We start from the raw sequence: 13,062 nt of genomic DNA, 5'->3' as shown, positions 1-13,062 counted from the left end.
TCTCGGCCACCCCAGGCCCCCCTTCATTAGAACACTTATGACTGGCTCTTATATCAGCATTTCCAATTAAGAGAAAAAGGGAAAATACAGCCTTGGGCTTTCATGGAAATTATTCTAACTCTCACAATCAGAATCTCTGCCTTAAAAAAAATGTATGTATGGTTTTAAGATCTTTAACTTTTCCTACAGCATTTCAGTACCCAACTTTTTCAAAAGCATCTTTTCTGAGGAATGATATTTCTTGAGACAATGTAACATAGTCTTTGCCAAGTGACTCAGTTTGATGTAATATATATATCTTTTTTTTTTTTTCAATGTCAAGTGGCCCAAACTTACAGAGAAAAAGTGGGCACTTAGTATCAGTTTGATGTCAGGGTTTTTCCATGTTTGCAAGGGAGCTTTAAATACGACTCCATTCAAAGGTGTCTGCAGGTCGAGCTCCAGCCCCGTGCCAAGATGCTCCCAACCGTGGTCCTTGCTTCTGCCTTTCTCTTCTGCTCGGTGGCCAGCCAGGGGTGTCTGACCTTGGTAGGGATCAAGGACATCAAATACCTCATTGACAACGTGCAGGTAAGCTGGCGAATGGGGATGCAGGAAATAGCGAGAAGGGTAGCTGTTGAAAAGTTAAGTGAATTCTTTAGGAGGATGAAAAAACACACCACCTATTATGGGTTCTTGTCTCTCTATCTACTTTAGAGAGATCCATCTTCAAATTGCAGCTGCAGTGGCAATGTGAGTAAATGCTCTTTTAAGAAATAGCTAAACTAATTTTAATTTTCACATCTAGAATCTTCACTTTGAAATTTCTCTTTTGCAGGTGACCAGTTGTTTGTGTCTGCCCATTCCTTCTGTAAGTACAGCAAAAGAATATAATCTTGATCTTGTTCTTTAAATTTTTAAGTAAAAATAATTGCTGTTTTAGATAAGCGTTACTTAATTGCAATTGCTACATATTAACATTTCCTTTTAAAACCAGGCTCTTGAAATTCTATATTATACACATTTCTTTGTATTTAGTCAATTTTATGACGCTTGAGAGATTTGAACACTTTTACATATTTAAAAAAGAATCTTGAATGACTTTTTAGATCAGTGGTCATGTGCACAACTGAATCAAACTGGAACTGAGACTGTAACATATGATGTAGCCCACAGCATATGTTGCTTTCTAATCCACGCTGATAGCTCTAAGACTGCAAAAAAAAAAAAAAAAAGTAAATAAAATGACAACTCTTTATCTTCTGGCATCGATTGTCTGTGTGCTATGCCTTCTCCCTCCTTACCCCCTCCTCTCTCCCTTCCTGTCTGTTTAGCTAATTTAGGGTGGCCTCTGGGAGGACAGAGTGGCTGAGATTGTGGGTAGAGGGGAAGTAGAAAGCGCTTCCAAAGTTCATTGCCCACTTTGGCTGATAGGAAGTATGGCAGGAACTTTCTGGCTAAGGTGAGGAGGAAGAACTTATCCAAGGGCCCTGCTTTGCTCTCTCCCAAGCAAGGTCTAGGAGAATCTGAGCTTCTCGCCCCAGCTGAGGTCAGTTATCACTCCCCATCTTGGCCCATCCATTAGATGAGAATAGGATAAGGCAGAACCACGCAATTATACCACATCTTATCCCCTTAGTTTATAGTCTATGATTTAAGCTCCTGCCGAGACACTGGCTGTATTTAACTGACACCCCAGAAGGCTGGTGTGAAAAGACTTTTTCTTCTCTATATTTTCAAACTCACTATTTCAAGACTTAGAACAGGGAAGCATCGTTTGAAAAGGAGACTCAGAACTGGCTGTTTTCCAGAGCCCATAGGCCTTTAGTCCCTGGATGGAACATACTGGAACTCTCCAGGGAGTGTCACTGTGGAAAAATGGCCTCACCTTGAAATATTGATCATTTCCTAGACCAGCAAGGGACCTGTCTAAAAATAATGTCAGTTTAGGTTAGATTGGTTAAATTAAAAGTCTCTAAAAGCATTTTTTATGACTTCTTCCCAAAGTTGTCCTCTGAGTGTTTCTTTTCACAAATCTTATTGTTTACCAGGACAACTGCACCACGCCATGCTTCCAAGAGGGTCTGTCACTGATGGCCAACACCACAGTGAAAACAAGTTTCCCCCTAATTTTCAATCGGGTGAAAAGAACAGTTGAAGCCCTGAAGAACAACAAGTGTCAAGTGAGTTTGTTTTTATCTGTGACATGCTCTGCTTAATTATTTCTAGGTTAATGTCGATGCCAACCCTCTCTGAATGAGAACAGATGATAACATCTGAATTGCTACTTCAAGGTCGATAAGCGACATCTAAGAAATTTTATCAGAACAATAGAACTAAAGTGAAATCTGCCATGGATAGCTCATTGTTCTCCCTAGTTTTAAAAAACATTGACACCTATGTTGTCATTTTCTTCTACCTATCGAATAATGAACAAATTCATCTGATTGTAATTAGAAGCTAAAGTCTAGAAAATGAGGACTATAGCCCACATAATACTAAACTATGCTAGAGCTGCAATTTGCTGAGCGGATGTGGTGGCCTGCAAGCTAAAGATTTTTTTTTTTTTTTGATTGGCTAAGGAGATGTTTAAAGGAAAATGCACTCGGATCTAGGTAAAAGCTTGCCGTTTTGCCCTAAATGCCCATCTCTTCTATAGCGCATATCCCACCCCTAAAGGGGAGGGAGCTCTTTAAGGATTTATTGTCTCTACCTGAGTCTACAGAAAGCCAAGAGCCTTTCACTCAGTTACTTAGCTGACATGTTTCTACCATCAATAACATGTAGTTCTTCCCCACCGCACCCCCCAAATTCACCAGGCTCTGGGCGGGGGTTCCTGGGACTGCTGTGTTCCACACTGTTTTAGTCATTTTGTTCACTTTTATCCCCACAGTTTTTTTCCTGTGAACAGTCATGCAACCAAACCACAGCAGGCAACACACTGACATTTCTGAAGAGTCTCCTGGGAATCTTCCAGAAAGAAAGGATGAGAAGCAGCACATGAAGATGAAATAGTATTTATTCTATTTATTGAATGTAAAAAGCCTCCTCTTTAAGTTGTTGCAATTTAAAAATCAAGTAAGCCATGCTAAATACGAACCAGTTGTAATAATTGTTTAAAATTTTTAAAAATTAAAAAGTATATTTGTTTAAAATGTTGTCTTTATAAATATATATGCAAAGCGCAATCTGGTCTCTTGCTGCTTATTCTCACCTTGCAGCCCAGAACAAAGAAAGGTACAAACTGTCAAAGGGCTGAATGGCTAGGCTCACAGCCATGCCCGGGGTACTGAAGGCGGTGCAGTTGTGAAGGGTGCGGGGACAGTCTGAGGGTTGCTACTAGGAGGCTCAAGGCCTGAGATGTCCTGTCTGTGGCTGCTGCAGGAGGGAGGTTCAGGGTCCTGCCAAGGAATCTGGGGTCCTGAGAAACCAACCATGTGCCTGAAATGGGAGAAGGCAGCACTTTGGCAAGACGGGGAGGTGGGAAACTACTCAAGAATGTGAGCAAGTTCATACATGAGAAAGGAAAGTGCTTGAAGCTGAGCCAGGAGCAGGTCATGCAGCAGACTCTTTGGGAAAAAAAGCAGAGAAACCCTGGGATCAACACAGTCATTTATTCGCCTGAAAGACCTTCAGCTAGCACCCACCATGTGCCCGGTGCAATGCCTGGCTGGGTTACCGAGGGTAATGGGGGACCAACCTGAGGCATCCTTAAACTAAGCTGTCTGGCTGGCATAGCGTGGCTGTAGCTATCTGTAATGGTTAATTGTAAGTGTCAACTTGATCAGGCCATGGGATGCCCAGACATTAGACTAAACATTATTTCTAGATGTGTCTGTGAGAGTGTTTCTGGATGGGATGAGCATATGATTGGTAGGCTGTCTAAAGCAAATGCTCTCCCCAACGTGGGTGGGCCTCATCCAATCCACTCAGGGCCCGAAGAGAACAGAAAGCAGGGAAAAAATTGGCTCAAGCCTGACAGCTTGAGCTGGAACATCGGTCTTCTTCTACACTTGAACTGGGACTTACTCCATCGGCTCCCTAGTTACCAAACTTTTGAACTTGAACTAATATTTTAACCACCAGCTTTCCTGGGCCTCCAGCTTGCAGACAGCAGATCACCGGACTTAGCTTCCATAACTGCATGAGCTGATTCCTTATAATAAATCTATCTATCTATAGATCGATTGATCGATCGATCTATCTATCATCTATTTACCTACCTACCTACCTGTCCGTCTGTCCGTCCAATCATCCATCCATTCATCCATCCTGCTGGTTCTGTTTCTCTGGAGAGCTCTGACTTATAGACTATTCATCTCGCCTCAGTCTACCCCACCCCCTTCCCTGCCCCATGTCCAATACTCCTGATTCTGGCTTCTGTTCCACAGTACTTATTTGTCTTCTAAGATGCTCTCATTTATTAATTTACCGTGTTTATTATTTACTGTTTCTCCCTGCTCAAATGCTAACTTTCTGAGGGCAGAGAACTCTGTTATGCTTACTGTTGTATCCCAAATGCCTATCTTGAGCCTATACTACTCCTAGACCAGAGTGGGTGCTCCATAAATATTGACTAAATAGATGAAAGGCCTTTGAGATGCAAAATATAAAATGCTGTGTAGGTCAGGAATGTGCTCACCTGGAGAAGGGATGGTACCTAGAACATACTACACATGTTCAGGAAGGTGAGGTCCCTTCAAACACCTCCAGGCAGACCCCAAGCCCGGAGTTCACATGACCTTGCTATGTGAGCATGGGCAGCCCGCCAGCAATCATCCTGCTTGACCTCCCTGGTTCTGTGTGATGGGCAAGGTGGAGGCAGGGTTAAGGTGAGTGTCTTGGGAGTGGGGTGGTCTGACAATCAGAATGGCCTTCCTCTTGCTATCTGAAAGCTTAGAGGCTTGGGAAGAGCTTAGAGGGACCTACTGTGGGGAGTATTTTTCCAGGTACTGTCAAAAATAGAATTGCTTCCCCTCCCTATTGGGCTGGACTATCCTTGGGTACTTTTGATCAATAACATGGGAAGTTCAGAGCACCAAGAGAGAGTTCCTCAAAGGGCTTTTCTTGGCTTTTATTTCTGATCAATTACAATGGCAAGCAATATCCCATGTGACCTGCCCAGCAAACAGCCCTTGGCCGAAGGTGAAGTTCTCTGGTGAGCTAAGTAGCCCTGGTGCCTGGAGTTGTGTGGCTTCTTTAGCAAGGGGGTGGGTACAAGTTTCGCCCTCTGCCTATGGCCAACCCCCGCCCACATAAGAGAGAGGGAGAAGTTTCAGCAAAGATGACCCACATCAGGGAGAGTGTATTATTATCTTCTTGGGTGCAGAAATTGTGTGTCCATGAGATATCTAATCATAATTTTTTTAGTCTTAGTTTAGGCAAAGACCAATTTCTCAGTGACTTATTTGTAGGAACGTGTTTACCAAAGGACAACAAGTTGGATTTCTAAATTCAAGAGGCTTTCAGCAGGGGACCACTGGATTAACCTTTGTCCTCCCTCAGAGCTAAAGGCCACCAAGCACTTTGCAGGGGACATAGACCTGAAGACAAATAGACAACAGTCACAGTCCATTGACCCATCTGCTTCCTGAGAGAAGTGGAAAACATTGTGTGGCAATGCTGGGCGGGTGGGGCTCGGGCACAGTTTCCCTCAAGGAGATGTCGGAAGGATCTCGCATAACAGTGGGTATGAGAATTCGTGTTCTCACTACTTACTATTGTTTTTGTTAGTACCTCCCAGTATCTCCTGTATGACTTTTCCCCCCGAGACTCAAAGTTCTGATCACTATCCTCAACAGCCTCCCTCCCTCCTTATGCACAGTATCCAGGTGTGGCTGTCTTACCTGGCTCCCTAGCTGGGCTGTGGATTCCCACGGACAAGGCACTGAGAAAAAGGTCTATCAAATTGGTTATTGGTTATTATTTATTAATATTAGGTCTCTAATAACTAAGCACTTACTCTGCATGTACTAAGTGTGCACCCTCTCATTTAATCCCCAAATAACTGTAGCGAGTAGATATTATTATTTCTGCTTCGTAGGTAAGGAAATCAAAGCTCAGGAAGCTTAAATGATGTTCTCAAGGCCCCACAGCTAGTGAGAATTAGAGCAGAGTTCTCGCCCAGGAGTCTCAGATTCCAACCCTTTTCTCTTTCCATTCTGCTCATATTCTGTGTGCATCAAGCATGTACATTGTGTTTCCTCTGACTGCAGTCCTAGGGCAAAATAGATTCATAATAAATGGGCCCGCACTCCCTTATCCAAAAACTTGAGGGTCTTTTTAGCACTCAAGCTGTTTAGCTTCTTAAGAAGGGAATACACAATTCATGTGCCATATATTACATAACACCCCCAGCAGGGCCTGGGGCAGGATTCCATAATTAAACACATTAATATTCTGCAGCAAAACACACAAGGCGATTGGGTTTGGCAGCCAAATGAGTCTCAACAAATCTTGGGCTTTCAGAGCTGTTTGGACTTCAGAATTGTGATGAGGGACTGAGAGCATTCCGCCAGCACGGGCCCCACTTACAGAGGGGGCTCTCTCTCTCCCAAGGGCTTACCTGGGGCTGGGCTGGGTGTCCCCAGGAGGACACAGGCTTCTGCAGCAGCCTGGAGGAGGCATCCCAGGTCGCAGGAGTAGAGATTTCCCTTCTCCTTTCCTCCACCTGAGTTTTCTGAATGATCGGCCCCAGTCACAGCTGTGTCACATTATATACTGTGGTTTACAGCCTGCAGCCTCAGAGCCACCACCTCTGCGAAGCTCACCCTGCCTTGGGATTCCTGCAAGGACAGGAGCTGGTAGTTGGTTTCAGAACACAACCTGGGAACACAATCAGCTCTCAGAGAAGATGGGCAGAGAGATGAGCTGCAACTCACTGTCAACGGATTAGTCAGCAGCATAGCTTGGTGGTTTCCCTCAGCTTTTCTGCAAAAGTCATAAAACCCACAGGACACACCCCTGCAAGCAAGCTCAAAGCAGGATTCTCAGGGCCTGGATAAGGTGTGCTGTAATTACTCTCCTCCCTTATCCAGAAGGCACCTTGGAGAAAGGAGAACTAACATTTGCTAAGTATTTACTGTACACCTGGCACTGTACTCAGCATGCTTTGTGAAATATCTAGTACCTTTACAACCACGCCATTATATAATTACCGTATGTAATTCCTAGTGCACAGATGAGTAAACTGAGGCCCAGGGAGGTTATAGAATTTGCCGAGGGCATATTGCTCATAAGGGATAATGCCAAGATCCCAACTCTGGTAACTGACTGCAGAGACACACTCTTAAATCTAACCTACAGGAGGGTGGCAGCTCTCGACAGCCAGTTGCCTTGTCCTGGTTGCCAGGCCCTGGGCAGAGTTGTTTCCAGGAAATTTCAGACCAGGGTACACTGATGCTGGCCAAAGCCAAGGCTAGATGCTGCTGGCCTTAAATTTGACCAGTCCACAAGCATCTGTCTATCTTCCCATCCATCCAATTTGAAGCAGGAAGGCATTGTAAAGGCTCAACCCCACAATTCCTTTCCTACCCTGCTTCCCTCATTTGCCCCAGACTGAGGCCACCCTTCCTCTGGAAATACCATTCACCCATTTAAAGTGTATAATTCGATTTTCAGTATATTCACAGAAATGTGCAACCCTCACCACAATCTAATTTGATAATATTTTCATCACCCCCAGAAGAAACCTTGCATACATTAGCAGCCACTCTCTATCTTTCCTTTCCCCAGCCTACTCAACTAGTAATCTATTTTCTAGCTCTATAAATTTGTCTCTTCTGGATTTTTCCTATAAATGGAACCATGCGATATGAGTTTTTCTATGACTGGCTTCTTCCACTTAGCACCGTGCTTTGAAATGTCATTCATGTTGTAGCAGATATCAGTACTTTTCTTTTTATTGCCAACGAATATTCCCTTTTATAGAAATACTGCCTTTTATTCATCAGTTGATAGACATTTAGGTTGATTCTACTTTGGGGCCATTATGAATAATCTTGCTATGAACATGCGTGTAAAGGTAAAGGTTTTTGTGAAGACAATGCTCTCATTTCTCTTGGGTAGATACCTAGGAGTGGAGTTGCCGGGTCTCATGGGAATTCTATCTTAACTTCTGAGAAACTACCAAACCATTTTCCCAAGTGGCTGCATCATTTTACATTTCAACCAGCAGTGTGTGAGGGCTCCAATTTCTTCATATCCTCGCCAACTCTTATCATCTACCTTCTTTATTATAACCATCCTAGTGGGTGTAAGGTGATATCTCATTGTGACTTTGATTTTCATTTTCCTAATAACTAGTGATACATCTTTTCATGTGCACATCGGCCACTTTTATATCTTCTGTGGATAATGTCTCATCGAATATGTTGATCATTTTAAAATTGGGTCATTTGTCTTTTTTATAGCTAAGTTGTAAGAATTCTTTATATATTCTGGATATAAGTCCCTTATCTGATATAGGATTTGCAAGTATTTTCTCTCATTTTGTGGATCACCTTTTTATTTTCTTGATGGTATCATTTGCGGCATAAAAGTTTTTAATTATAGTCCAATTTATCTATATTTTATTTTGTCACTTATGCTTTTGGTATTCTAAGAAAACTTTACCAAACCCAGGGCCACAAGAGCTTATTTCATATTTCTTTCTATGAGTTTTATAGTTTTATCTCTTACCTCTAAGTCTACGATCCATTTTGAGTTAATTTTCATATATGGTGTGAAGTAAGGTTCCAATTTCATTCTTCAACTATTTGTTGAAAAGACTATTCTTTCTTCATTGAATCATCTTGGCACCTTTGTTGAAAATGAATTGACCACAGATGTAAGGGTTTATTTTCAGAGTCTCGATTTTGTCCCATTGATCTACATATCTACGTTATGCCGGCAACACACTGTCTTGATCACTGTAGCCTTGTAATTGGAAAGTGCAAGTCCTCCAACTTTATTCTTCTTTATTAAGATTGTTTTGGCTATTCTAGGTCCTTTGCATCTCCATACGAATTTTAGGATTAGCTTGCCGATTTCTGCCAAAAATAAAAAAGCCAGCCGGTATTCTAAGAAGGATTTAATTAAATCTGTAGATCAATTTAGGGGGTATTGCTATTTTAGCAATATTTAGTCTTGTGACATATGACAAAGAAAAAATATTTTTCCACTTTTTAGATCTTTTTAAATTTCTTTTAACAAGGTGCTGTAGTTTTCAATGTATGCCTAAATATTTTATTTTTCAAATGCTATCGTGAATGGGATTTTCTTAATTTTATCTTTGGGGTGTTCATTGCAAGTATATAGAAATATAATCGATTTCTGTATGTTAGTCTTATATCCTGAAACTTTGCTGAACTTGTTTATTGGTCCTAATAGTTTTTTAAATGGATTCCTTAGGATTTTCTACATAGAGGATCATATTATCTGTACACAGAGGCAGTTTAGTTCTCCTTTTCCCACTTGGATGCCTTCTATTTCATTTCATTGCCTAATTGCCTTGGGTAGAACCTCCAGCACAATGCTGACTAGAAGTCGCAAGATCTTGTTCCTGACCTTAAGAGGAAAGCATCTAGCCTTTCACCGCTGAGTTTTAGGTTGGCTGTGGACTTCTCCTAGATGCCCTTTGTCAGGTTAAGGAAGTTTCCTTCTGTTCTCAGTTTGTTGAGTATTTTTATCATGAATGAACATTGGATTTTGTCAAATGCTTTTTCTGCATCAATTGAGATGATTATCCTTTATTAATTAATATAGAGGTTAATGCTTGGCTTTTAAATATCCAAAAGTAGAGCTCTTACATCTACTAGAAAGTAATGACTCTTTGGATTGTGGAAGAGAAGTTAGTGAAGAAACACTGGTGAGTGCCTGTCCAGCTGAGCCTTGAGATAGTGGTGGCAGAACTCTTGGGGTGGGCTGAGGACCTGAGAACAGAGGGCGCCTGAGCTGTGTGTCCTGTGTGCCCTGACGATCTGAAAAAAGAACGCCTCCTGCCATCCAACATGTGGTATGGCACAGGAAGCCCCAGGAAGGGGGCCTAATGCAGGCCCTTGAGTAGTTCCAATGGACAAGCCAAGGTTTTTACCAAGGGATGGAGAGAAGCATGGATGCGTCACAGAGCATGGCAAGGCCAGAGAGGCCTCATGGTTGTCAGGTGCATGGACCTTGTGGCCAGGACAATATGGGAATGAAAATGCTTGAACAGCAGCCACCATGGTGGGAAGGCCACACCCCAGGACAAGACAGAGGGAACACCAGCTAGGCTGGAACATCTCCCAAGAACTAGAAACCTCTCCCTATATCCCAAATCCTTGAAATCTAAAGTCACCCCCAGGACAGGGAAGAGAAGGAGAAAATCCTGAACTGACTGGGTTTAGCTTGGAATTTCTGAATTTTACTCTGAAATGGCAAAATTACTTTTTCTGCCATCAAGTAGAATGGATGCTTGAAAAAAAACTAAATAAATTAAAGTAGACAAAGCTTCACTTATTTTTTGTATACCTGAGGATATGGTTGAATCATTCAGCAAGCACCAATAAAGCACACAGAGACAGGTGCTGAACGCAGCACAACAGTTAGTAATATGTTGCAGCGTTTTCAGAATCTGCAGGTATGGCGGGGAGAGACCCTGTGTTGCCCCCTGAACAATGCAAATAAGCCAGACTCACAGGGAGGAAGGCAGGCTGAAACCAGGGACAAGAAAAACCAGTGACCACTCCCCTCCCCCGCCTTCCTCTAACCCCTATGTTTTGCACTTTACAGTTTACAAAACCACTTTTGCACTTAATTGGTACTAAAGCCCTGAAACGTAAGTAGGGGAGACCTGGTGTGGCCATTTTACAAATGAAGAAACTGAGGCTTGTTAAGTTCATGAAGATAGATGACGGACCAGGAACTGGAACCCAAGGCGAAGGTCTTCCTAGTCTGAGGTTCGTTCCACCACAGAGGACAACAAGGGAGACAGGAGACTCACGAAACAGGAAGAGCAGTGTCACCAGGCCCAGAAGTTCTCACGAAAGTCATCAGCTACCAGAAGCTGACACCTGCAGAGGATTTAGTTGACCTCTGCTGCCTCCAAGTGGCGATTCTGCAGCTTATCAGCCAAGAGAGCCTTTGGATGATGGATTTTTTTTGTAGAACAGAAGAGGTCTCCCGGGAGGCAAAACTATTTTTACAGAATACTAAGACATTATCTGCCCCTTTCACTCTCATTTTCTCACAGGGGCACAATGGCATTTCCCAACGTCTACACGGCAAGTGACAGCACAACAGGCTGAAAGCAGAAGCAAATAGGAGAATCTACCTGGCCTCTGTTTTAAGCTAAGCCAGACGTCAGGGAGATTTGCAAAAATGCAAAACAGTGCAACTCTTTCATTATTTATTTTTGCTTGGGAAGGATAGTTGTTTTCATTAAAATGTATTATTATGTTAACATGTGATGAGTTTCTTATACTTTAAATAAATATTTTTTAAAATTCTGTTTTAGTTTCTGGTTAATGTTATAATCTCCAGAAACAAACATTCTTTGAGGCCCTCAGTAGTTTTAAAGAGTGAATGGGACGGGACCACTGTTGAGAACTGCCGTTGTAGCATAATGGTTATTGTTATTCTTTTTGCTGATGACAGGAATGTTCCCTGTTCGTGGAAGTCAGGGTGTCCAGGCTAAAGAAAAGCACAGAGACGGGAAAGCCTGGAGGGTAGTGAACAGACAGGAGCCGGTCCAGTGGGTTTGTTGGCTCACTCAGGCATTCCTTCAACAAACATTTGAATGCCTGTTATGTACCTGGCATTGGATGGGATGGGAAAAGGTGCCTGGAGCACAGGGAACCTGGGACGGAGCAGGAAGAGGTGAGTCTGGAAGAGTAGCTCTGATGGGAATTGTGGAAGACCTTCAATGGCAGGTGGAGAGCTCTTACATGCATGTGTTCCAACAACTTTCTCTTTTTACTGTATGAAATGATGTTCCTCAGCGTGGACAGCAGGGGGCAGTGTAGCCTCAAGAAGATTATCGAAAGGAGTGGCAGTCCAAACTCCGCTGCAGCTCAGGTACATTGAAGCTTCAGTTTCTCCATGTGCAAACTTGGTCAGCAATGGTTCTCTCAGCTTACCTCCTCCTAACATGGAGAGGGTCATAAGATGAGCAGAGAACCTGGGGTCGGGGGGAGGTCTGACAACTGAAGAACGTCGTTGCTGGATCTCAGCTTTATCAGTGACGTCTATCAAAGACCTCAGCTGGCCTTGTGAACACACCATTACTTCCAAGCAAACTGGGCAACCAGAACCAGCATCAGGAAATGGTCTCACTCAGAAAGACTTAAGAAACATGCTCTAGGACGTGTTAGAGAAAAGGTCTCAGGTTCAAATTCATCTGGGAATGGACAAGATGCCATGAACATCTCTTCACCAGTATCCACAGCACCTTCCCAGGACCAGCGATGCTGGGGTGGGCATGCAGACCCTTCTCTCCTGTCAATAGAACCGTCTAACACACCAGAATGGAAGTATCACTGGAGCCCCTCGAGGCTGTCCCCAGCATGGAGGACAGCGTCTGCCTGTAGTAGGTATTCAACAGATGTTTAATGACTGAAGGAATGAATGAATGCCCCACTGCTGGAGGAATGGAGAGTTTAGAATGTAGCCTGTATGCTGCCGAGGGGACCAGTGTCAGGGGCCTTGAAGCAGAAAGATCAAGGAGGGCATAATGAGGGTTTATTTCAAGGAGGGAACCCTTTGCTACAGCATAGGATAAACTGCTTTGTCTTGGTGCTGGGTCTATGAGGGCAGGGAATTTTCAGACATGCTCTGAATCACTCAAAGGGGTTGGGCAGGAGTGGAGAAATCAAGGAAGACTCTTTCAAGGGGGGTAAAAAAGGGGAAAAAAACTAAGGATGTTTTCCCCACTGGGATTTAAGCCAAGAATGGCAAATAGATGAATCTGTATGTCAATTCTGACGGGCTGGTAGTGGCTGTCCAGGGCACTCAGCTGAGAGGGATTCTGAAGCTGCATTCAGCGCATCAGGAGAGGGCTGGCTCTGTGGCTGAGCAGGATGCCCGTTACAGGCACAGAAGTGGGAGTAACATCGTGGACACGTGCCC

At 43.3% G+C, this 13,062-nt stretch overlaps 1 protein-coding gene across 1 annotated transcript; it reads left to right on the top strand.

Moving 5' to 3' along the window:
* Positions 1-456: 456 nt before the first annotated feature.
* On the top strand, positions 457-3,021 carry IL9 (interleukin 9). The gene is made up of 5 exons (XM_039835906.1): positions 457-570; positions 697-732; positions 818-850; positions 2,031-2,162; positions 2,873-3,021. Exons 1-5 carry the CDS (start codon positions 457-459, stop codon positions 2,981-2,983), a joined length of 426 nt encoding a protein of 141 aa, XP_039691840.1. The 3' UTR covers positions 2,984-3,021.
* Positions 3,022-13,062: the final 10,041 nt, after the last annotated feature.

Source organism: Pteropus medius, unplaced genomic scaffold (genome assembly GCF_902729225.1).
Source record: "Pteropus medius unplaced genomic scaffold, Ma_sr-lr_union100, whole genome shotgun sequence".
Classification (NCBI taxonomy): domain Eukaryota; kingdom Metazoa; phylum Chordata; class Mammalia; order Chiroptera; family Pteropodidae; genus Pteropus; species Pteropus medius.
The sequence above is the reverse complement of the archived record's forward strand: the minus strand, read 5'-3'. Positions and strand labels throughout refer to the sequence as shown.

Excerpts from the sequence above, each read along its gene's own strand:
- IL9 (XM_039835906.1), top strand. The coding sequence starts at position 457 with ATGCTCCCAACCGTGGTCCTTGCTTCTGCCTTTCTCTTCTGCTCGGTG. Across the intron at positions 571-696 it reads ACCTCATTGACAACGTGCAG|AGAGATCCATCTTCAAATTG; the intron begins GTAAGCTGGCGA and ends TATCTACTTTAG. Across the intron at positions 851-2,030 it reads TGTGTCTGCCCATTCCTTCT|GACAACTGCACCACGCCATG; the intron begins GTAAGTACAGCA and ends ATTGTTTACCAG.